Below are 24,530 nucleotides of genomic sequence, written 5' to 3'. Positions count from 1 at the left end.
ATCATCCATGAGTGACATCAGCCGATACTGATACTGATACCAATCACATGGGTGAGTGGATGGATGATGAGTGCTATTGCCCAGGGGCCCCGTTAGGCAATTCCAAGGGCCTGTGGCAAATAGGTAATTATTAAAAAATAAAATTTTGGGCAGATTGGATTCTTTTGTTTTTGCCTTTTATTTTTGTGAAATTATTTTTGTTTTGACACAAGCCTGAATTTAATTTGATGCATGTTTTGGAGTAATACGGATACTTTGGAAATGAATTGTTAAATCATTTCTTTAGTCCAAGATAAGAAAATTAACAGTAAAATTATAAAATATCTTTAGTAAATAGAAATCTGTCCTGCTTAACTTAAAAGAGAATAAATTGAGTGTCCAGGTCTCCAACTTTCATCACCATTAGAGCTGTCAACTATTTGTTTTATTTGTGACGAGCAACATTTACATTGTACTTTATTTACCGAGCAGATCTCTACTCAAACATGTGGCCATCGTCTTTATGCTATTCCGTGGTCATTTGTCATATAAAGGCATAAAGTTTGAATTCAAAGGTTATATATTTTTTAAAAAGTACAAAGCTGAAGCAAATATTCTTTGGTGAGCTCCTCAAATGTATTGATTTATTGTGTCGAAGTGTCTGCTTGCATGAAAAGCCCTCAAATACAGTATGTGCTTCCACATCCTGATTTCTATGTACTGTAAGCCCGTGTGCTTGTTTGTCTCGTGGCACTCTACAGACCGCAACATTGTATGTCCGCTCTGCTTGATTAGTGCCTTTTCAAAGCTTTCAATCTTAATTGATGGAACCATTGCCAAAACAAAGGCTGGACACACTATACGTTTATGTTCATTAAACAACCACACAAGTAGTGTTTTGAGGACAAGACATAATGAGTATAATGACAACAGAGCAAAAGTGTTCAGTGACACTTGAAGTAAGTTAGTACGTACCTCATGAACATGATATCCACTTGGGACAAAAGCAAGCTCCAAACTGCATTGCTTATTTGTTTTAAACACACCAAAGTGTCACTGTGGTTAAAAGTCACATTTGGAGTCCAAAGACGAGAAGCTAGGCGGATAATTCCAGCTAGCAGGCTGCCGCTAGTGACAGCGAGGCAGCGCGTGTAAAGAAAGATGGCAGAAAAGTTGAACACCAGTAGGTTTGATGAGGGACTGAGCAAACAAGCAGGAATCGATTGGCGTAGCCTGTGTCAAGCTGTCAAACTGAAACCAGACTAGTGTTGAATCCCGCTGCAATATGGGACCAAGTGCGTCCCTTGTTGGCTCAATACGGGTGTTGGCAACCCCTACGTGATCAGCTTCGAAAGGTATTTATCAGCATATGCCGATCACTTGTTTTTTACGTCAGTCGGCCAATACTAATCTGTAGCCGATTCCGTGAATCCCTAATGTACAGCAATAGTTAGTAAAAATTCTCTGACAAAATTGATGCTTATTAGAGGATATAGGCTTTTTATTTGGTTATATGTTGTGCAAATGTGTCTGATGTGTCAACTGTTTTAAAAGCAGATGACTATTTATTGCCGTCATTTTATGCAGATTATGAATAAAAATTCAGCAGTGTAGTTTGATTCTTGTTTTTCCATGTCTGCAGTGGCCTTCCCAAGCCGGACTTCTCCGACCTGCTGGATCCCTTTGACACCCCAGCCTTCAACAAGCTGTATCGAGGTATTGTCTCTGTAAACATTTGCTCTCCAAGCTGGAGCTGTTAAGTTGGAGCCAAAGATAGCATCAAATGCATCAAAGAGTGTGGTAGTGGAGCAGCAATAGCAACTCATACTCGTCTTGTGCGTTTATGTGCCTGCAGTCGTCCCCGTGCGGAAAGTTCACGCCTTGAATATCACCTGGGCCCTCCCCCCTCAAGCGAAGCACTACAGGTGCGTATGTGGACAAAAGTATTGAAACACACAGGAAGTGGATAGGTGCCAGAGCAGCACTGACAACTGAATTATTAATTGTTTCTCAGTGTATTCATTCATATACAATGCAATATGGAATTTAATTGTTTTTGCTGCATTCCAGGGTGAAGCCTCTTCACTACATGTCGTGGCTGATTGGCCACGAAGGCACAGGAAGCATCCTTTCGGTGCTCAGGAGGAAGTGAGTGTCTGTTTGCTTTTCTGATTTGAGAGCCCTCCAAAACCCAATTTAAAGCTCTTCAATTTACTAGCGACTCACAAGCTTTTTATTTATTTTTTTGCCTGTCCCCCATCTGAGGGAGTTTTTGAGCCCAATCTCCCAGGCACTCTGCTGGTCCACTTGACAGTGTGATTCATGGATTCACTGCATGATGTGTTGTTTTTTTTCTTTTAACAAGAGAATTTCAGCCTCTTGTTGCTAAGTGGTCGAGCCGTCCGCCAATAAAAAAAAAAAAAAAAAAAAAAGACTCTTAGCGGGCTGTCTCATCAGCACCACTTGTCGGTATGGAGTCCAGTTTGTCGCGCATGAGCTTTTGTTTTCAATGCTTGATGAATGGCGACAGCGGACAGCTTGGAGTGCGGCACGAATCGAAGTCAGTCGAGTGGTTTGCATTTGAGTGCAGACGATCCGTGTTAAGTGGTGGGCTTTAAAGTGCCCCTCATTGGATGTGGGTCTGGAAGGCAATAAAGTCGTGCATCTCATTTCTTTCCCTGCATTTTCAGGTTTTATTTCAGTGCAGGGTGAGAACTTGACACGATTCATGAGAGCGTTCTTTTAATACAGCATAACTTCATTAAATTGAAAACTGGGATTAAGTTTCCTGTAGGAATGAATTGAAATAGAAATAATCTGCTACAGGGTCAAACTGTGGCCACCATAAAACTTTGAATTGATGTTTTAAGTAACATTTTAACTCTCATACAAGTGAAAAAGAAGTGTTGGCAGTCAAATGTACTCACACTTAACCTTGACTAGCGATGCTGTGATGTATGCAAAGGGATTTTGCTTGGGAGGTGAGACGTTTCACATAAAGACTGATCGCAGTTCTTCTTGTACAGTAATTGTTGCTTTAGTCCAGGGGTGTCCAAAGTGCGTCCCGGGGCTGGTTTTTTTTATCGGCCCGCGGCACATTCTAAAAATATAATTTAACAAAGAAACAATGGAAAAAATGGAAAAATCAGCAGTAACTTTACAAAACTAAAGTCAAAATATTCATTAATCGAACAAGAAAAAGTCTCAATTTTACAGGAATAACGTTGTAGTATTATGACAAAAAATTGAATTTTAGTAGCATAAAGTTGAAATAAAAATGAAAAAAGAGGTTATTTTGTAATATGAGAAGCACACAAAACAAAATAGTTCTCATGTTACGAGAATAGAGTCAATATTAGCATTGAAATAGAAGAATAATTTCAAGAAGAAAGTTGAAATAGTTGGGGGGGAAAAAAGAACACCATAATGGGGAAAAAAGCTGTAATTTTACCAGAATAAAATCAAAATAGCATAGAGTATTCTGGTATTACAGAAAAAAATTATAATTTAAAAGTTGTAATATTATGAGAAACAAGCAAAACAAAATTTTTTTGGGAAATATTAAAATTAGTTTTGGAAAAAGTTTATAGGAAACATTATGAGAATAAAGTCATAATTTTATGAAAAGAAAATTTACAAAGATTATTTAAGAAGTAGTAGGCTAGTAGGCTTTTTCACATATACAGTCGTCCCTCGCAATATCACGGTTCAATTGTTGCTCCCTGCCTCTGTCGCAGTTTTTTAGAAATTAATGAATAAAAGATCGCTGTTTCATGGTCGACTATGGCTTATTGTTAGTAAAAGAAAATATTGAAAGACAAGTCATATGTAGTATTCTGGTCACTAGCCGTCGGTAAAGTTCCAGTATTGGACATTACATTTGATTACCGTCACACTGCATAAAGTCAGCCATGGCATGTCTGACATGTTAGAGTGAAAATAACTTCTTCTCCCATTCAGTGTGGAAGTGGTATGTTTTTGGCTTCTTTGTCCTTCTTCCCACTCCATTTTAAACCCTTTTTCAGTTTAGAATACAGTAAATAAATTGGAGGCTAACTAGTTAGCTCGCTAGCTTGCTAATGTTTAAAGCCATGGCCATCTCTCTGCAGTCTGTAGCCTGCACATTACAGTTTTGCAATGTGGCGTAAACAAAGATTAATAGGAGTGTAAAGGTGACTATAGGGGTGTTATTTCATGTCTACGGGGCTCTAATAATGGCAAATATTGCATTTTCTATGCACTAACTATGAAAATGTTCAATTTATTAATACAGTATATAGTGTCCCACTGGGATCCAGTATCATTTTGAAAGCCCCCTTTAAACAATGCATGAACCTTCCCTGCCATCATTCGATCATCCAATCCAATCATATGTATGACTGTAGGTGCTGGGCCCTCGCCTTGTTTGGCGGCAACAGCGAAACTGGCTTCGACCAGAACAGCACTTACTCCATCTTCTCCATCTCCATCACCCTCACTGACGAAGGTTTCCAAAACTTCTACCAGGTATCTTCCCCTGTTAAATGAGATGCATGCCAGTTCTTATTATTTCTATGACTTGCACGCTGCCTCCCAGCCTGGCTGTCTTGCCTCTGCTTTTAGCAACGCAACAGGTTATTTGAGGAAAGTGTGGAGTGTTGCCTTGACAACGCTTCTTAACCAGAGGAGACATTCAACAGGGGAGCTGTTTTGTAACCTTAATGGAAAATAAATGCTCTTTTAAATGTTACCACAGCCTTGAGGACACTGTTTATTGTAATGGGGAAACGCCTCGTGTGCTCGTTAGTGGGCGTTGCCTGTGTAGACGTTTGGCTGATGTTTGGTTGTTTGTTTTTTCTCACAGGTGACACACCTCGTGTTCCAGTACCTGAAGATGCTCCAGAAGCTCGGACCTCAGCAAAGGCATAAGCAAATCCTCGCCACTTTTTCACGGCTTCACTCTGTCACGGGTTTTCACAAATCTATTGATAAATCATGCTGTTTTGTGGTTGAATACGGCCTAATGTTAGATTTTTTTAAAAAAAAAAAGCATTTTTAAGCTAATTTTACATATTTTTTGCCTTTTTAATTTAAACATTTTCAGATGTGATGGTATGTAGTGATATGTAATATTACTACAAATTTACCAGTATACCTGAAGTAGTATTACTACTGGTCACTAGGTGTCAGTAATGTTCAGGTAGACACACAAGCATCAGACTTGATCTGACTTGAAGCTGAAATTTAACTCTGAACCCCTGACCTCACTTCCTGTCCGCCCGTCACACTCCCCAACTCCCCTAACACCGGAACACATTTATAGCAACACAAATGGCATGATTCTTATTTATATCTTAAATTTTAGTCTTTATTTACTGTTATTATGTCTACTATATTGGGTAGTACGAATAGAAAAGTGACTATAGGGGTGTTATATCATATCTAGAGGGCTCTAATAATATTAAAAAAATGCATTTATAAGGTTGTAAACCGGTTTTCTCTGATCGAACTACCAAATATTCGAATTATAAATGAGGAATCCTACTTGGTGGAAATGAACTTATCACGGTCGGTTATAGAACCAATGAACCACGATAAACAAGGGATTACTGTATCACTGAACCACAGTTGTCCCTTTCCCTCCTCAATTCACCATGACTCTCTTCCACTGGCAAACTACGAGGTACTATTTGCAGTACCTGGTCAGCCACGGTTCCAAGTGTGCCGAGCAGATACCATACGTAAACCACAGTTGTCAAGCAGATTCGTCATTCAGAACTTGAGACATGACAAAAATTAACATGATAATGTTGGCTTAGCCCAGGGGTCGGCAACCTTTACTATCAAAAGAACCATTTTGTCTAAACTACCAGCAAACATTTGTGTACATTTGTTTTTTACTTTGGCAAAATTTTATAAATATTTTAATAAAATTTTGACATAATAAATAGTCTGGAGCTGCAAACGTAACACGAGTTTTAGTGTTTTTAATTTTACCCAACAGAATACAACAAACAGAAGTGCAGTCAGTGAGGCCTTTTTGAGTCCTTATCATATTAGTTTGTGTAAAATTAAAATAAAACAGCCCACTTTAATATAATAAAAAAAAAACATGTAGTTGCAGCTCGGCAGTTGAAGAAAATTAAACATATCTAGGAACTTTTCTTGACGGGTCTGAAATAAATGTTTTTTTTCTGTAAAATAACGACCATTTAAATGCTCGTATTCTTACTTGTTGAATGCGACTTGTTTCTGATGCTCAGTGCTGATCTCCCCTATGTTGGGGCAATAAGATATGACTTTGCTCTTCACACAGGACTGTAGGCTCTCATTTATGACCGATATTGATGAATTATTTATTTTTCTTATTTATTCCTGGTTAGCTGAGGGGATAGCACGCTCAAGCCGCCTGCAGGTATGTGGATGTGACGCGTATTTTAATTGACAAATTATAAACATTTTAAACATTTTATGTTAACGTTTCACATCAAACTTCAAGATATAAAATAAACCAAAATAAAATAGTAAATAGATAATAATTACATTAGTAAACAGCTTTTTTTTTTTTCTTTTGTCATGACTGAAGGACAACAAGGAGGTGCCACATACGGCTCCAGGGCCACAGGTTGCCTACCGCTGGCTTAGCCTATTGCTGTGCCTTAGCTGTGGAGGCTGCAGTTTTATACTGAACAGTCTCCACTTTGCTGCAGAGCTCTTTTGTCTTGCTGCCCGCAGTCTCCTCTTGGATAAAAATAGTACAGCGGACCCTCCATCTCCTGCAGTCTTTTTTTGTTTGTCGTCTGTTTTCGTAGTTTCCAGCTGTACTGTTTTGTAGTGGAAAAGCAACCGCCCCAATCAGAGACCGTGCTGTGTAGTGGAAAAGCGACATTTTGACATCTGTGCTTCATTTAGGTTCTTTTCTTGACATATGGACAAAAATCAACTTGTCTTTCTTTTAATGCCATCAGGATATATGAAGAGATTCAGAAGATTGAGGCCAATGAGTTCCACTATCAGGAGGAGGTATGAGTCAAAATGATTGTGTCACATGCTCCAGTATGAGTCATTTTGTATTTTTTCCATTTTATTGTAAAGCTGTGTTCCATTCTCTTTGTCAGAGTGACCCTATAGAGTACGTGGAGGACGTCTGTGAGAACATGCAGCTCTTCCCCAAAGAGGACTTTCTGACAGGAGACCAGCTGATGTTTGAGTTCAGTCCAGAGGTCAGCAGCTTCAGTTTTGCATCAAAACAAATCTTTTCTGTCAAGCCATTCTTGTTTGTGTCTTTGTGTGGTGCAGATTGCTTTGTATGGAACGTGAAATTGAAGCTTTGAATGAAAGTAGCATGCTCCCCCCCTCCCGTTCCCGTCTGAGGTTGTTCCTGCATAAACAACACGCATTTACAAACTGAAAGGAGGAAATTTGTTCCCTGCCTGTGTGTTTGTGCGCAGGTGATTGGTGCAGTGCTGTCCCTGCTTACCCCTGAGAAAGCCAACCTGATGCTGTTGTCACCAGAACACGAGGGCCAGTGTCCCCTCAGGGAGAAGTGGTTTGGAACACAATACAGCGTGGAAGGTGTGTGTGTGTTTGTGTGTGGTCCCACAGCACGCATGAATACATTGTCTTTTCCTCTTCCTGCAGCAATGTTCACACTGCTGTAAAGCAACCCTGCCATTTATCTCTGTCTCTTCACTGGCACACAATGGTGATAAAACAGCGTCGCGCCACATGAAAAATGCACCAACTGAGCGTCCGATTCTCGTAGAAGCTGTTTATTTCCTGTAGACAGACGTTCAATGTGCTGATGATTGTCTTTGCTTCTCGCAGGCATCCAGACAGAGTGGATGGGGCGCTGGATGGGAAATTTGGAGCTGAACAGTGAGCTTCGCCTTCCAGAAGAGAACAAGTTCATTGGTAGGTGATGGGCAGGACTTAAACTCGTCTCTTGATGGGAGTATTCGTCATACTGATGTTGATGTGCATCAAAATAACTATTCAAGGACGCCAAGTTTGGTCTTAACGTGCCGTTCGTCCGACACACAGCTGCAGACATCTGCTGGAGAAGAGCGTGCCATAGAGAGGACAGCGTCTCACCGCTACAGCTCAAGTTGTGTTCCAAACAGTCCCTTTTAAATATAAGTTATTTGAGAAGTTTGAGTTGGGGAAAAAAAAAATCTGCAGTTTGGGTCGCCCCTTGTCATTGAGGGGTGGTGGTGGGTCCTGCAGCTAAACCAGTTGAGAACCACTCATTTTATTTTGATCATATTTTCGCTTGAGAAGATATACAGTAATCCCTTGCCATTTTGTGCTTTGAATTTTGTGCCTTCACTCTATCACGTTTTACCGAAAATATATTAATAAATCATGCTGTTTCGTGGTTGACCATGGCCTGTTATTGGGCAAAAAATAAGCAGATTTAGGCAAATCTTAAATATTTTTGCTCAAATTAAGCATTTTCAAGTATTAAAAATGGCAATATGAACTAATATATACAGTAATCCCTCGTTTATTGCTGTTAATTGGTTCCAGATCCGGCCGTGATGAGTGAATTTCCGCAAACTGGGATCCCTGATTTATAAATTGAATATTTTGTAGTTAGAGCATAGAAAAGCTGTTTTCTATGTATGTTTTTTAACATTGTTCGCCACTCCGCTCCCCTAGAGAACGTATTTATAGTAACATGCATAGGAATGAGTCTTATTTCTGTCTTAAATGGCTTATGTCTACTGTATTGGGTAATACGAGTGTAAAGTTGACTATATAGTGGTGTTATTTCATTTCTACAGGACTCTAATGATGTTCAAACTGTATTTAGAAGGTCGTAAACAGGTTTTCTACGCTCTAACTACAAAAATATTCCAGTTATAAGATAAGTTATAAAATAAGGAATCCTACTATCACAGTCAGGTCTGGAAATAATTAACCGCCTGTACAGTAATACAAAAGTGTCTGAAATGTGAGGGATATACCCCTTTTTGCTACTGTATGTATGATGTGTTGCCCTAGTTTTAGCTGGTCATGTCAAGACTCATACAACAAAGACGCACAAGTCCATCCCTCCTGGTAATAGTGGGATATTTTTCAGGCACGCGGTGGTGTGTTATTTCCAACTACTGCCGACCACGTCAATCCCTTTATGACCACAGTGTTCCCATCTTCTAATGGCCCTGGCACAATGCTCATCTCACAATGCTTCCTTGAAAACTATAAGAACCTTTTGAGGGATTGTGGTGGGATTGGAGATTTACAACATAATGACACTTACTCCGATGTCATCCTTATGCTTTGCATGGCACCTGGTTGAGCCATGATATGATGTGATGCATTAAACCAGCATTACAGGCCTCAATGCATTATTGTTTGCCTTTTTTTGTCATTATGTATCAGCGACAGCTTCTTCACTTGCAATTTCTGAGGTTCATTTCTAGTCTTAACAAGTTCCTGGATACGTTTCACAATAGCGGTTCTGTCAATGCTGTCTTTCATTACATTTCGTTCCCTTGTTAATAATAATCACTGATCTAATAGATGCGTTATTACTCAGGCTTTAATTGGTTAACTTTATATTCTAAGCTCCATTCAGTCGGGGCCCGCTGCGCTAATCACACTGGGAGCATATTAGTATTCGTCACTCCTCCTTTATCTCTTGATGTGTAATCCCAGCATAATTATGTTTCTGTCTCTCAACTTAAAAAAAAAAAAAGAAACAAACCCTATTTACATCTGCACTGTTTCTTATAAAAATCCTTGAAATGTGCAATTACTGTCAAAATAGGCTTGTGCAAGGAAGCTAACAACAAAACTCAAATAGACAGCACTGTAGTTTTCTTCCTATTCTGTAGCACACAATGTCAGAGGTCTCGGTGGAAAAAAAACAGAGTAAAACCAACCCATGACAACAGGATTTTAACCAATAATGAACAAAAAAACAACCAAATCCACATCAGCATGATCTGGTCTTACGGCCGTGCAGCGAGTGCAAACCTGAATAGATGTGCCTCAAATATACAGTGGTGTGAAAAAATGTTTGCCCCCTTCCTGAGTTCTTATTTTTTTGCATGTTTCAGATGATCATTTAAATGTTAGCTAATGACAACACAACACAAAACGGACTTTTTAAATTAAACTTTTTACTATTAAGGGAGGAAAACAAATACAAACCTACGTGGCCTTGTGTGAAAAAGTGATTGCCCCTTTATGGCAAAATTGAGACGGGCCTTAATGTTTATTTATACAACAGTGGTTTTCTCTCACAACTCTGCCATGCAGGCCGTTTTTGCCCAGTGTCTTTCATATGATGGAGTCATGAACACTGACCTTAACTGAGGCAAGTGAGGCCCGCAGTTTTTTGGATGTTGTTGTGGGGTCTTTTGTGACCTCTTGGATGAGTCGTCGCTGCGCTCTTGGGGTTATTTTGGTTGGCCGGCCACACCTGGGAATTCTTTTATCTAAAACATATGCAAACATGTGAAAAAATAAGAACTCGGGAAGGGCGCAAACACTTTCACACCACTGTCCTTCATTGTTGTTAATACTTTTTAGCTCTGCACTGAAAGCAAGTTAATAATTGTTTATTCTAATGTCTCCGCCATGCGCTGTGGATTTTATTTTTTCTAGCCACTGATTTCACCCTGAAGCCCTCCGACTGTCCCGACACAGACTTCCCAGTGCGGATCACAGATAGCGAGAGAGGGTGCCTGTGGTACAGGAAGGACAACAAATTCAAAACACTAAAAGGTGCGCATGTGTTTGTGTTCTCTTTTCTTAACATTAATTAGTGAGCCTGAGCTTCTGACACGTGTCGCTTTTCCCTGTTGCAGCCTACATCAGATTCCACCTAATCTCTCCTATAATCCAGCAGTCTGCTAAGACGTAAGTGTCATGTTTTAGCATACTTTAGTACTGCAGCTCACAAAAGTGAGTACACCACTCACATTTCAGTAATGAAACTTGGAAGTACAGCTTGTATAGCAATACAGTCGTCTCTCGCTACATTTATTGTGGTGTTTCACAAAGTAAATAATTGATAAATGATCGCTGTTTCGTGGTGGAATACGGCCTATTATTATTAGTAAAAAAAAAAATTCATATTTAAGCAAATTGTACTTATTCTTGGCCTAAATTAAGCAATTTCAAGCATAAAAATGGCCAAATGAACTAATATACAAATACAAGGCAAAAGAAGGTTTTGAATGTAGTCTACATTGGCGACTAGATGCTGGTGTTGGGTGAGACAAGGGCCAGATGTGATCGCCAGAAAAGGTTTAAATGATCTCACAACAGGCGCAATAATAATAACAGCAACAACAATAACAATAAAAATAGTAATAACAACACGGGCTACTGTTGGGGCCATAACCCACAACGAGCTAAAACTCAACTCTGAACTTCCGACGTCACTTCCTGTCCTCAATCTACACAGCTGTCCGCCCGCCAAAGGTCCGCTAGGGAACACATTTACTGTGACACACGCAAACAGGAGTTTTATTTACGCCTTAAATGGCTTATTTGCTCTTATTATGTCGGCTATATTGGGTAATACAACTGTAAAGCCATTTAAAGCCGCCATTATAATACATTGATGAGACGATGCACTGCAGGAAGTACGCTGTCCAGAAAAAAACAAAGAAATGCTAAGGTGTGAGTCTGTTATCTTATTTATGTCTTATTTTCTTCGAATAGATCTATATTGGGTAATACAAATGTAAAGATGGCATATGGGTGGTATTTAATGTCTAGAGGGCTCTAATAAGCGTATTTAGAAGATCGGAAACATGTTTTCTATGCCATAACTACGAACATATTGTGTTTATTAATAGTGAATCCTACTTCGTGGAAATTCACTTATCGCAGTGGAGCCTAGAACCAATTAACCGCGATAAACGAAGGACAGCTGAATAGATTTACAATCGACTGAAAATGAGTGAACGCACAACCATTATTTTCTAACTTTCTGGCAGCACAAGTGAGTACAAAGATATTTGTGTCTTGTCGGCAGTCAAGCATAATGATAGTAGTGTTACGGTCTGGGGCTGCACGAGTGCTGCCAGCACTGGTGGGGGGAGCTGTGGTTCATTCAGCAGAGACAAATTCCAACACGTACTGTGACATTGTGAAGCACAACTGGGTCTCATGGCAGATTTTATCACAGTACAGTCGTCTCTCATTTATGGCGGTTAATTGGTTCCACACCCGACTGTGTGAATTTCCAGGAAGCAGGATTTAATTTAATAAATGGAATGTTTCTTAGTTGGAGAATAAAAAGCCTGTTTATTACCTTGCAAAAAAAAAAAAGATTATTTTTTTTAAACATTAGAGCCCTGTAGACATGACATAAGACTTGCGTAGTCACCTTTGCACTCATATTTTTTGACATGCCGATTGCATGGCATTAAAAAAAAAAGGTCGACATTAGCTTATCATCCATCCTCACTGACATCTGTCACTTGATTTATATACAGCGCAGCCAGTCTGACGTGCTTCTAGTATACAGGTACGCACTACTTCACACCACATTGCACAACTCTTATGCGCAGGCTATGGGATCGCTGCAGGGACACAAGAGACAGACGCCTCTTTAAGCATAGCAAGCTACCGAGCAAACTAATTAGCCTCCAATTTATTTATTCTAAACTTAGGAAAGGGTTTCAATCTGAGTGGGGAAGAAGGACAAAGTAAGAGTCAAAAAGGTACTACTTAATTCTCTTGGGCATGGAACTGAGCAGAACTGCTCAGGTTATTACTGGAATGCTCTTCCACTCCTCTACCTTCCTTCCACCCCACAGGTGCTCTGTTACGTTCAGGTGTGGGTCATGCATGTCCATTCCGTCACCTCCAGCTTCCTCAGCATGGCACTTGTCTTCTGTGTTTGGGCTCTTTGACATGTTGGAAAACTGCCATGCAGGCCGGCTTCTGCTTCAGAATTTCACCGTTCATTTTTGCTCAACGAACCGCAGCCCCCCCAGTGCCACCAGCACTCGTGCAGCCGCTGTTCATGATGCTACCACCATCTGTAGTGTTTACAGCTATTTTGTCAATAATGGATGCGTGTGGACTCCTTTTCAGAGGACAGCAAATCTATACCGCTATACAAGCTGCACACTGACTACAAGTGTCATTTCTCCAGTGTTGTCCCTTGAGGAGATATGCTATGTGTTTGTTACTTGACTTCCATTATTCCTCATTCCTTCCTCCATCAATCACATTTTCTCTCTCCAACTGCCGCCTTCCTGTGTTGCAGTGTGGTTCTGTTTGACCTGCTGGTCAACATCCTGGGCCACAATCTTGCCGAGCCCGCCTACGAGGCCGAGGTGGCCCAGCTGGAGTATAAACTGGTCGCCGGCGAGCACGGGCTGGTGATCAAGGTCAAAGGATTTGACAACAAACTCCCCGTGAGTGAGTGCAGCTGGAGAGACGGATTGGTTTGGTTAGAGACCCATGTCGTAATAAACCACCGGGTGGTTCTTGTGCTACATTGTGGTTCTCGATGCCTGTTCGTTTTTTTGTAATTTTTTTTTTAACCATATTAATCCAATACAAGGTCTGTATTAAAAAAAAAATCCATCCTCATATAATAATGCTCCATTTTGCTAGACCCTGAGATATTGTTTATTGTCTTCGTGGTTTGCAGTGGTCTTGTTTAGTTATTAAAGGGGCAAAATTTGAGAAACACTTCTCAATGATGTATTGCTTTAGCTGTGTCGAATATTTGGTATAGCACTTGCATTAGATCAGACCGTGTACTTTTTTCTCATACATAGCTGCTGTTTCACCTGATCATTGATCACCTGGCTGATTTCCACGCTCCGCCGGATGTCTTCAGCATGTTCACCGAGCAGCTAAAGAAGACCTACTTCAACATCCTCATCAAGCCTGACAAGCTGGGCAAGTGAGTGCTTTTACCGTCCGTTCATATTCAGTCCTGTGCTGCCTCCTTGTGGCCCAATATGTCCCAAATACTTGAACATAACAGTAGTGTGAAAAAGTGTTTGCTCCCGTCCTGATTGTTTTTTTTTTTGTTGTTTGTCACACTTACAGTAAATGTTTCTGGTCATCAACCAAAATTTAAATATTAGTTGATGACAACACAACTGAACACAAGATGCAGTTTTTAAATGGAACTTTTTATTATTAAGAGAGAGAGAACGTAATTGAGATCTTTCAGTCTTGTTAAAGGTTATAAAGCCATTTCTAAAGCTTTGGGACTCCAGCCAACCACAGTGAGAGCCATTATCCACAAATGGAAAAAAAAAAGAACAGTGGTGAATTTTCCCAGGAGTGACTGGCCAACCAAAATTACCCAAGAGCGCAGCGACAACTTATTCAAAAGGTCACAAAGGCCCCACAACAACATTCAAAGAACTTCAGGCCTCACTTACCTCAGTTAAGGTCAGTGTTCATGACTCAAGAAAGACAAAAACGGCCTGCATAGCACAGTTCCAAAAACGAAAACCACTAAGCCCAGCCATGTAGGTTTGGATTTTTTTTCTCCCTTAATAAATAAAAAGTTTCATTTAAAAATTTCATTTTGTGTTCAGCTGTGCTGTCATTATTTAAATTTGTTTGATGAGCTGAAACATTTAAGTCTGACAAACATGCAAAGAAAAAAAAAAAAGAAAGAAAAGAAATCAGGAACACTTTTTTACAGCACTGTACATGAACTCCTCTTGCCAGGGACGTGCGCTTGTTGATCCTGGAGCACTCTCGCTGGTCCATGGTGGAGAAGTACCAGGCGCTCATTGCCGGGCTGACCAGCCAGGAGCTGATGGACTTCAGCCGGAGGTTCAAGGCGGAGCTGTATGCAGAGGGACTGGTGCAGGGCAACTTCAGCAGCGCTGTGAGTGCACACCACCCACTAGCTTGTTCCATACAGAACGCCGCATACATCCACCAACATTCTGAATGTACAGAATATCAGCTTCATAGATGCCCTCTTCCTCCATTATTCATGCAGTGTCCAAAAATGCAGAAAAATATAAATATTTTTGTGTATGGCAGCTCACTAATAAGTGAAAAAGATGCATCTTTTCTATTTGGACCATGAACCACTTTCATATTTTGCTTTTTCTTTGGCTTTTTTGTGATGTCACCACAGAAGGGTACTACAGTAGCTGCAGAGAGGAAAAAGTGACATGACAACCATAGAACCAGAATTTTAGAACCGCTTTTGTGACATAGGGCAGGATACAGCTGACAATAATGATGGTAATGGTCATAATAGGGGTGTCTTTATTCAGCTTTTTCACTTCCGATATGATGCCAATATTGCAGCCTTGAGTATCTGCCGATACCGATATGAATCTGATCAGATATCAGCATGAATCATACATACTTTTAGTTCTCATTTTGTAGTGTGAAATGAAGGCCTAGACAAGTGATAATACTCAAACAATAGTCAGCTACAGTAGGTATGAGGAAAAACTCACTTTCTCACTTTGCGGGTGTTTCGGATGGCATTCGAGTGGCCGGAGGTTTGTTTTGCGAGGATCCTTATGTGTTTTTTTGTGTTGCTGCTTTGTTTGCGCGATGGAGTTGTTTGTGTTGAGCTGCCCCGATTCTGTGCCACCGCGGGGGCCATGGGCACTTGACTGCGACGCCTTTTTCTGAATTCAACATCGCTCCTGCTCCTTGCTAACTCTGTAGCACATTAGGACACAATGTTGTTGTGATAGAAGTGCAATAATAAAATTGGAGTTGAACAGACACAACAAAGTTAGCTGCATTTAGCCTTTCTAAGACTATGTACATCTCAACGTGCACATCTCTAAAATTGCCTCTGCAGTTAGGATGGCTGCAGTTTAACCCTGGAACAGATTATTTCCGTTTGTATTATTTCTCATGGCAGGTTGCCCAGCGTGTTGTAACAGGCTGTGTGTTCTTCGTTTCTGATGATGTGTACCTGACTTGTCCATCGTCATGTTTTCTCCACAGGAGTCAGTGGGCTTCCTGCAGTACGTGACAGAGTGAGTCAGCCGCTACTCCTGATGCCCCCAGACCCTTATGGCAGCTTCAATACACTCATGGATGCTTGTACCTGACATGGGCTGTCATTTGCATTAGCCTCAGTTGCTAAATCCATCATTCTCCTTCTCCTTCTCCCCCGCCCCTTCTCTTGACTGACAGCAAGTTGCAGTTCTCCAAGCTGCCAGTGGAGGTGCCCGTGATGTTCAGAGTGGTGGAGCTGCCGCCTCAGCACCACATCTGTAAAGTCAAGTCACTGAACAAGGGCGATGCCAACTCTGAGGTCACAGTTTACTACCAGGTATGCACACACGCACACTTTGCATCATTTTAATTAGAAATGCAGGATATCTTTTTTTTTTTTTTTTTAATTAAACCGATATCAGTACTTCTCAAGACCGATATGGTGCAGATAACTTTTTTTTTTTATAACTCCTTTTATTATTTAGATTTATTTATTTAGATTTAACTGTAATGAGTGCACACCTGGAGGTAAGAAGGACTTGAACCAATTTGGATTTGAGTGCCTGTTGATTTGTCCTAATCAAATATCATGACATCACTACTACCACATCACTATTATCAGGAGAACCAGAGTATAGAGCGGAGGGAGCCACCTGCTGTGGCCCAACAAAGTGCACTGTATTCAGACACATGCTCCGAGCAACCCATTATGGAAGTCAGGAGTACCCGAGTATAGAGCGGGTGGCCCAGCAAGGTGCACTGTATTCGGGCACATCGAGCAGCTGGTGTGACGCCACAGAGGTGGCAAACCTTTTGCACCTTTCAAATGCTGCGGTGCTGGTGTTTCAGGTGGCTGATAAGGTTTTTTGTGTGCTTGATTGTTTTGTTTTTTTCCCCTCCGCCTCATTGCGGAGCGTTTGGTACAACTGATATGGGAAATGTCTTCCTCTGAAAATGAGTGTTTGCTTACATGTGAGTTCAGGTGAGGTTACAACAGGCAGGAGAAACAAGGAGCGCTAGGTTCGCTCACCCTCCCAGTACGGGTAATCTTGCCTCAAGATCTCGCAAGATTAAATGTGAGGAGATTTCTCGTTCAGAAAAAAAAAAACACACTCTGGCCGAGTGGTTAGCATGTTGGCCGCAGTCAGGAGATGAGGTTCGTATCTGGGTTCGTATCTCCGTTTGGGCATCTCTGTGTGGAGTTTGCATGTTCTCCCCGTGCGTGCGTGGGTTTTCTCCGGGTACCCCGGCTTCCTCCCACATTCATGTTAGGTTAATTGGAGACTCTAAATTAAATGTGAATTGTATGAATGATTGTCTATATGTGCCCCGCCATTGGCTGGCGACCAGCCCAGGGTGTACCCCGCCTCTCGCCCGAAGTCAGCTCCAGCATACCCGCGACCCTAGTGAGGATAAGCGGCATAGAAGATGGATGGATGAATAGGGAAAAAAAACTCTCTTGTGGGCCTGCGACGATAATAAATAAATCAATTAATTAATCACACAATAACTCAATAACTTTGCCGGCCTCAATATATTACCATGAGCATGCCTGTCTGTTTTCCTCGTCTCTCGCCTCTATACAGGCAGGAAGAGGTCTCGTTCTCATAGACCCAATCTTGTTTCTCGTCTCGTGAACTAGTAATTCTTACAAGTTAGAATGTGAATATAAAATGTATCCTTGATAAATCTATGTACAAGTTTTGCAAACCAACAATTATTCAACAATTTCCTGTGTTGTAGTCTGGGCCCAAAGCCTTGAGGGAGCATACGCTAATGGAACTCTTAGTGGTAAGTAACATTTCTATGTTGTCAATCCTCCAGTAGTCTTTGAGTGACATGTTGTCTTGCAGATGCACATGGAGGAACCTTGTTTTGACTTCCTTCGCACCAAAGAGACTCTGGGGTGAGCCCATTTTACCCCTTATGCTTTCCATTAAACCGCGGCAAAGAGTTGCCTCTTCTAATTGGTCAATCGGACCTATTTTCAACTTGCTTTCCAGGTACCACGTCTACCCCACCTGCAGAAACACCTCCGGTGTTCTGGGTTTCTCCATCACCGTGGAGACGCAGGCCTCCAAGTTCAAGTGAGTCTGGAGCAACGATGCATGCTCCAAGCAAAATGTGACTTAAAACATGAAGTTACGCTAGCGATAGCGTGACCCTGGAACAGGTCATTTCAATTCCCATTATTTCCTGCGGAGATTCTAATTGGCCGCTAGAACAAAGCCAGTTGCCTGAATACATTGTTGATTCATGAACAATCCTGCCTCTCAGTACAGAGCTGGTGGAGCTGAAAATTGAAGAGTTCCTCACTTCATTTGGGGAGACAACACTCCGTGCGCTGACTGAGGATGCCTTTACTACTCAGGTTTGTGTGCTAAACCCCACAAAGCTGTTCTTTGTCAGAAACAGTCGTGTGTATCTGCTCTTCTCATCCATAATAATAATGTGGATGTGCCGCGCAGGTGACTGCTCTAGTGAAGCTGAAGGAGTGTGAGGACACACACCTTGGCGAGGAGGTGGACAGGAACTGGACTGAGGTGGTGACACAGCAGTATGTGTTTGACCGACTCAACAGAGAGGTGACACACTCAAAACACATGCTTTTAAATGGAGGTTAAGCTTCAAAACATTACCGTATTTTCCGGACTATAAGTCGCATTTCCCGATATTTAGATTATCGTAATCGTCAGAGCAAGCTTTTTTTTATTTTTTAGGAGTGTCCAACAACATTAAATACACAAAAGAAGAGGACAAAGCCAGAGGGAGGGGGCAATGTTTACACCAGGGATGTCAAACTCGTTTTGATTGCGGGCCACATCACAGTTATGGCTGCCCTCAGAGCCCCACTTGTAACTGTCAGTATAAATGACCATAAACATGACTATACCCTCATGTTATTGTTACACAATTGCTCATGCATTTGATTATTATAAGTGAAGTGAGAATGTCGAGGTGACAAGCAGACATTCATGTATTTATTTTTGATAACAAAAAATGCTTGGAATATCCTGTTGAAGGGCTGGCCACACAGTCGGGATATCAGGAAGATCTGGGTTCAAATCTCAGTTGGGCATCTCTGTGTGGAGTTTGCATGTTTTCCCCATGCGTGCGTGGGTTTTCTCCTGGTACTCCGGTTTCCTCCCACATTCCAAAAAAACATGCATGTTAGGTTAATTGGCCACTCTAAATTGTCCATGGGTATGAATGTTAGTGTGAATGGTTGTTTGTCTTTATGTGCCCTGTGATTGGCCAACGACCAGTCCAGGGTGTAACCTGCCTCTCGCCCGACGTCAGTTAGGACAGGCTCCAGCATACCTGCTCACCCTAGTGAGGATGAGCGGCACAGAAGATGGATGGATATCTTGTTGCATGATCACATAACATTAAAGTTTAGAGGTACAGTTTTTCTGTCAAATACATTAAGATGGAAAAAGGGGAAGTGCATCACTCATGAACATTTTTCCCAAATAAAATGATGTCATCTTGAGTTTGACACGTGGTTTACACCGACAAGAAGACAACCTAAAGCTACAAAATCTGAAATAAATCATTCTTTTAAGTATATGCATATACCGTCATTTCCAGATTCTACCTGCATTTAAGCCACACCCTCTAAATTTAAAGAGAAAAACATTCCGTTTTTTCTCCATTTTAATTTTTTTTTACCTTTTACACTTATTTTACCAGCATAGTAGAGTGTGTACCATGTGACAGCAAATAAACTGTCTGCTCATTAATGAAATGCAAAAATCCTTACATTTATTGATTCAATACATCATTGGCCAATTTTGCCCAGTATTTCAGAAAGGGATGTAGCTTTGCTAACTTTTCTAATGGGATGTCAACCTCTGCACACATTTTTACAAAATCCTCAACAAATTGTATTGCCTGTGCAGTCACGGATATAATTCCAATTGGGTTATTAATGTCAGCTACGTTTTATAACACACTTATTTTGTTTCCTCAATGAGGCAGGTATGTGGCGAACAGCACTCTTATTTTGAAGGGCGGAAGTGTATTGTGTGTGTGTGTGTGTGTGTGTGTGTGTGTGTGTGTGTGTGTGTGTGTGTGTGTTGAGAATGTCTGTTGGCGGTTAAGACTAGCAGAGAGTACGAATAAACCTGCTTCTCACCCTTATTTCACTCAGAATTTGCATGACGTCAGCGGGCATCATAAAAGGCTCATTTGCATTAACAAGCGGTAAAACACAACACAGCGTCAACACACTCATACAGCCACACTAGCATGCTCTGCTAAACTAAGCTAACCCCGCTAGGTTACATTCACGTGCTGTAAGAGATGAGCTTCGAATTTTTTTTGCCAACTTTTGCTTAAGTTCGGGAGGGTGCGGGCTCGTGTTTGTGATGAGATTCTAACACAGTGGAGCAGAAATACTTGTAGAGCAGAAATGTTCCTTCTCACGATGACAGCATCTCGTTCACATTATGTTAATTTCCACGAGATTCCGCCTGTAACAGCAGCTTCTGTTTTTATTTGCCAGTTCAACGATTCCATCCATGGGGGGAAAAAAAAGTGTGACTTATAGTCCAGAAAATGCCTTTAAACATCACCAGCACTGATTTAACGAGAATTTGCTCAATTGCAGCATTGAACTGTTGGCCGTGTTATAATCTCTGTCAGATCAGGCTGTAATTTGTGTCTTGCTCAGTAATGTTAGCACCCTTAACAAGGTTTGACAATGTAAAAACACTGTGCTGAACTGAAGTGCTTGGTGGAGACGCTGCTAATACGGGAGGCGTAGCTCTCTTCAGGCGCTCTCCAAATATTAGAGGAGCCAACATAACTCCCCTCAAAGAGCAGACGTGTCATTTAATTTCCTCCTTTCATTCACAGTATTCACCACTTGCATGGACGCCCCTAATTAGCCGAGCTCGGCTGTCACAGTCTCGGCACTGCTTGGGAGTTATTAGTTTGCTGCTGGACGACAAAGTTGTCTTCTGCTGTCTGTTTTCTCTTTTCTTAGTCAAAACAACAATCTTTCCTAGAAGAACTAATGGAAATAGAAATCATTTACCTTTACAATTCAAGTCACATCCTTAGCTGTTATACAAGTGTAAAAATAAATTGGCCACCAATAATATGTAAAAACATTAAATGCAGTTCATTGTTTGTTTTTTATTATTCTTGTTGATTTTTGTTTTGTTTTTTTGCACTTATCGTGCTGAATGAGGAGAAGCGGTATAGTAAATGGATGGATGGAGGGTGCTGAACAGCCAGGACTTCCGTCGCTAGACTACCTCTATATCACAACAATGTAGACGTCCTGTTCTATGGTTATCATCACACTTTGTCTCAATGATATCATTGCTACCCCCCAAAAAACTGCTGACTGTACAGGCGTTGTTTTAAGTAACATGACTGTCATACAAGTGTAAAAATCTGTTAGCCGCTAATGATAAAAGCCAAACACGTCCAACGCTGTTCATTCTTATATAATTTTTGTTTGATTTCAGCAATATTGTGCGGAGCAGCCCGGACTTCGATCGCTGTGCTACCTCTATATTAAAATAATTTAGACTTCCTATTCTATGGTTGTCATCACACTTTGCCTCATCGATGTCACTGCTACCCCAAAAAAGTGTGTTAACTGTCGAGACAATGTTTTAAGTAACAAAAGTAACAAAAAGTAAGTTAGCCACTAATAATAAAATGATAAACGCTCAACGCAGTTCATTCTTATTTTTGTATTATTTTTGTTTCACTTCAGCCATCTTGTGCGAAGCAGCCCGGACTTCCATCGCTGTGCTCCCTCGACCGCAACAATTTAGACTTCCGGTTCTATGGTTCTCATCACACTGATATTACTGCTACCCATAAAACCTTTATTAACTGTAGAGACAATGTTTTAAGTAACATGCTTGTCATACAAGTGTAAAAATAAGTTAACCTGTGTTTATATTTGCCGTGAAAACAATAAAGCACCCGCGTCTCAACTTGAATGACAAAGTGGGTGACTGGTGTCGACAACGCGCCTCAAGTATTTCATTTTCTAACATGGATTCTCGCACAGGTGTAAATCCAGGTGAACCACTGCCAAAAAAACCAAAACAAGTGACTTCTCGTACCTCATTGTTCATGTTCTCATCACAGCCGTAGTTGAGGCTGCTGCTCCTGTTGGTAGAAAAAAAGATTTTCCGAAGGAAAAGCACACCCTGAGTTAATCATTTGATGCTCTGTACTTCAGAGGCGTATTTTCTGCAAACATTGTGGTTGGATTCCAAATTCTATGACAGCAGGGGTGTTGGGCTTGAGAGGTTTTGCTGTGTTTTCACTTTTTTTTTTCCATATGATCCGCTTGTGTTGAGGCCCCATCACATCCAGCAGGTGGAGCTGCTGTTAATGCACATCACTGCCACCTACAGGCCCGGACTGCAACATCATCGCCTGCCATGTGCATGCTGAGGCATTTTTGTGCCTTGTTGGAGGTCTGCGGTCCACTGAGTGCCGTTCAGTTGATGAATTTGTCGTGCATGTGTTCAGGTGGAGGCTCTGAAGCAGATGAGCCGTGACGAGCTGCTCTCCTGGTTCCAAGAGCACCGAGGAAGCAACAGTCGCAAACTCAGCGTGCACGTAAGCGCCGTGTTATTTCACTTTCATCCATACTTCCTCCTCTTCTTCTTCACCATGCTCCTCCTCTCCCTCAAAGGTGGTGGGATTCGGAGCGGAGGAGAAGGACAAGGAGGTTGCCGCTGACGACAACCAAGAAGAGGGCAAAGGGGAGGGGCCAAGCGGCTCTGCATATGGGGAGGTATCCAAACTGACCTTCCTCCAGCCCTCGTCTAAGATGGCAGGCTCCACAGCCATCATGGACATCCCTACTTTCACGAGGGACCTCCCCATCTTCCCCTATCATAAAGTACTCAACTGAGACACCAGCACTCTTGTCGGAGCGGACTTTCACGTGGTTTATAAAGAAAAAGGAGTCATGTGAAAGCTGCTGGAGAGCTCAGAGACGTGTGTTGGAGCAGAGTGGTGTGGTGGTGTGACAGTTGGAAGCGGAGCCGTGTGCAGGCGCTATTATAGCTGACCTGCTTTTTGCTGTGGAAAGGAATCGTGTAAAGGAATAATTTAATGAGTGATGAGTGAAAGTGCGTGACTTAATAAAAAGAATCACATTTTCACAGTGAGGGTGCACTCAGCGTTTCTTAGGGCAACTCTTGGTAAAGGCGGAGAAACGGGATTTATTTTTAGTTTGTTTATGTGCTACTTCCTGTGTGCTTTTTTTTTTTTATCCAGTGCCTTTTTGGATTGTTTGTTTTTCTAAGTGAGGGGTAGGTATTCTTTTCATTATTCTCAATTCCATATTTTTTTATACGATGGGCAGGTATTCAAGGCTCCAGCATACCCCCGCGACCCTAATTAGGATAAGCGGCACAGAAAATTGATGGATGGATGGATGGATGGATGGATGGGCAGGTATTTAATTTATTTAATTTTATTTACAAAAAGAAAATAAATTGTAAAAAATAGGTGAGAATTTATTATTTTTAAATTATATACTAAAAATTCCAATAAATCCTATCTGGTCAGTGAAAAATGTTTTGTCCAGTGCAAATTTTGTGAATTGATTTTTTTTTTTTTTTTTTTTTTTTAATTTGAATCCAACGTAATATGTAATATTCTCCTGTATAATATAATAATATAATAGAATAATAATATAATATAATATAATATGTCCTATTCTCCAGCGCATATTTTTGGCCACCTTTAAACCAAAATGGCGGACAACCTTTTGTCTTTTTTTTTTTTTTTTTTTTACTAGAGGGCGCTACCGAGTTAGCTTTGAGGAGACATGCATTTTCACCAGGAAGCACATGCCTGCAAAGTTTGGTTACTTTTTGAGTAAAATAATTAACGATATTGCTAAGAAGAAACAGCAATTTCTTGAGGGCCCTCCTTACTGGAGATGCATGCTTGTCATTGGAGAATATGTACACAAGTGCAAAAAGAAGCTAACCACTCTACCAAGTGATGTGATGCTCCCTGTGCTTTCTAGGGAGATGAGCAATTGTTTGTCCTGTGTGTACTGCAGCAGCGGTGTCGTATTTGGGTCAGGAAGTCCTGATTCAGGCTTCTTTAGGGCGGTGCAACAAGCTGCGACAAGTGCCTCCGTGTTGCCACATGAACTTTTTGGTGGCCATCCTGCTCCAGTGAACATTTGTGACTTGAATCATACACAATTACGTATATTTCACATTACTGCGCTTTAAAAAAATAAAAAATCTAACTTGTAATTGCATGCACAGGACCCCAGCAAGGGTAATAATGAGCTTGATGTTTACATGTACGTGTGAACGCTCCAGACAGAAAGTAAATGGAGGGGAAAGATGGCCTGCCCTCATTTTTGTGTGTGTGTGCAGCACAGCGCTGTCTCTAAAGCCAATCAGTGCAGCGGGGTGTATCGTCTAAGCCTCTGTAATGTGTCAACACTTTTATTCACTTTAAAGTCGTAATCTCACAGCTCCCCTGCTGGCCCGCCTTTAGCATGGCAGCGCTAGCTGCAAAGCAAGCTTAGCCGCAGGCAAACACGGGTAGAGATGCACTTGTTGAAGTAGAAGCGGGATAATGCTTCTCATTATACTGGAATGATAGTCAACACGGACCTTTTTTGCAGAAGCATT

At 41.2% G+C, this 24,530-nt stretch overlaps 1 protein-coding gene across 2 annotated transcripts in view; it reads left to right on the top strand.

Annotated features, from left to right (window-relative positions):
• LOC129192612 (nardilysin-like) overlaps positions 1–23,489 on the top strand; it is a 35,884-nt gene extending 12,395 nt beyond the window's left edge. The window contains exons 9-31 of one of the 2 annotated variants that reach the window (XM_054796794.1): positions 1,622–1,695; positions 1,835–1,904; positions 2,050–2,127; positions 4,365–4,485; positions 4,823–4,881; positions 6,927–6,981; positions 7,077–7,181; positions 7,410–7,533; positions 7,786–7,872; positions 10,576–10,695; positions 10,779–10,830; positions 13,199–13,349; positions 13,719–13,846; positions 14,632–14,794; positions 15,889–15,920; positions 16,081–16,219; positions 17,626–17,673; positions 17,736–17,788; positions 17,886–17,969; positions 18,160–18,253; positions 18,351–18,467; positions 22,390–22,479; positions 22,556–23,489. In XM_054796794.1, coding sequence (XP_054652769.1) covers positions 1,622–1,695; positions 1,835–1,904; positions 2,050–2,127; positions 4,365–4,485; positions 4,823–4,881; positions 6,927–6,981; positions 7,077–7,181; positions 7,410–7,533; positions 7,786–7,872; positions 10,576–10,695; positions 10,779–10,830; positions 13,199–13,349; positions 13,719–13,846; positions 14,632–14,794; positions 15,889–15,920; positions 16,081–16,219; positions 17,626–17,673; positions 17,736–17,788; positions 17,886–17,969; positions 18,160–18,253; positions 18,351–18,467; positions 22,390–22,479; positions 22,556–22,777 — 2,266 coding nt within the window. In that variant the 3' untranslated portion in view covers positions 22,778–23,489. Of the gene's footprint in view, positions 1–1,621; positions 1,696–1,834; positions 1,905–2,049; positions 2,128–4,364; positions 4,486–4,822; positions 4,882–6,926; positions 6,982–7,076; positions 7,182–7,409; positions 7,534–7,785; positions 7,873–10,575; positions 10,696–10,778; positions 10,831–13,198; positions 13,350–13,718; positions 13,847–14,631; positions 14,795–15,888; positions 15,921–16,080; positions 16,220–17,625; positions 17,674–17,735; positions 17,789–17,885; positions 17,970–18,159; positions 18,254–18,350; positions 18,468–22,389; positions 22,480–22,555 lie in introns of those variants that run through there. The other variant, XR_008573458.1, reaches the window with a different exon arrangement.
• Positions 23,490–24,530: the final 1,041 nt, after the last annotated feature.

The sequence above is a fragment of the Dunckerocampus dactyliophorus genome, chromosome 13, assembly GCF_027744805.1.
Source record: "Dunckerocampus dactyliophorus isolate RoL2022-P2 chromosome 13, RoL_Ddac_1.1, whole genome shotgun sequence".
Classification (NCBI taxonomy): Eukaryota; Metazoa; Chordata; class Actinopteri; order Syngnathiformes; family Syngnathidae; genus Dunckerocampus; species Dunckerocampus dactyliophorus.
This window is presented reverse-complemented; position numbering and strand designations above follow the sequence as displayed.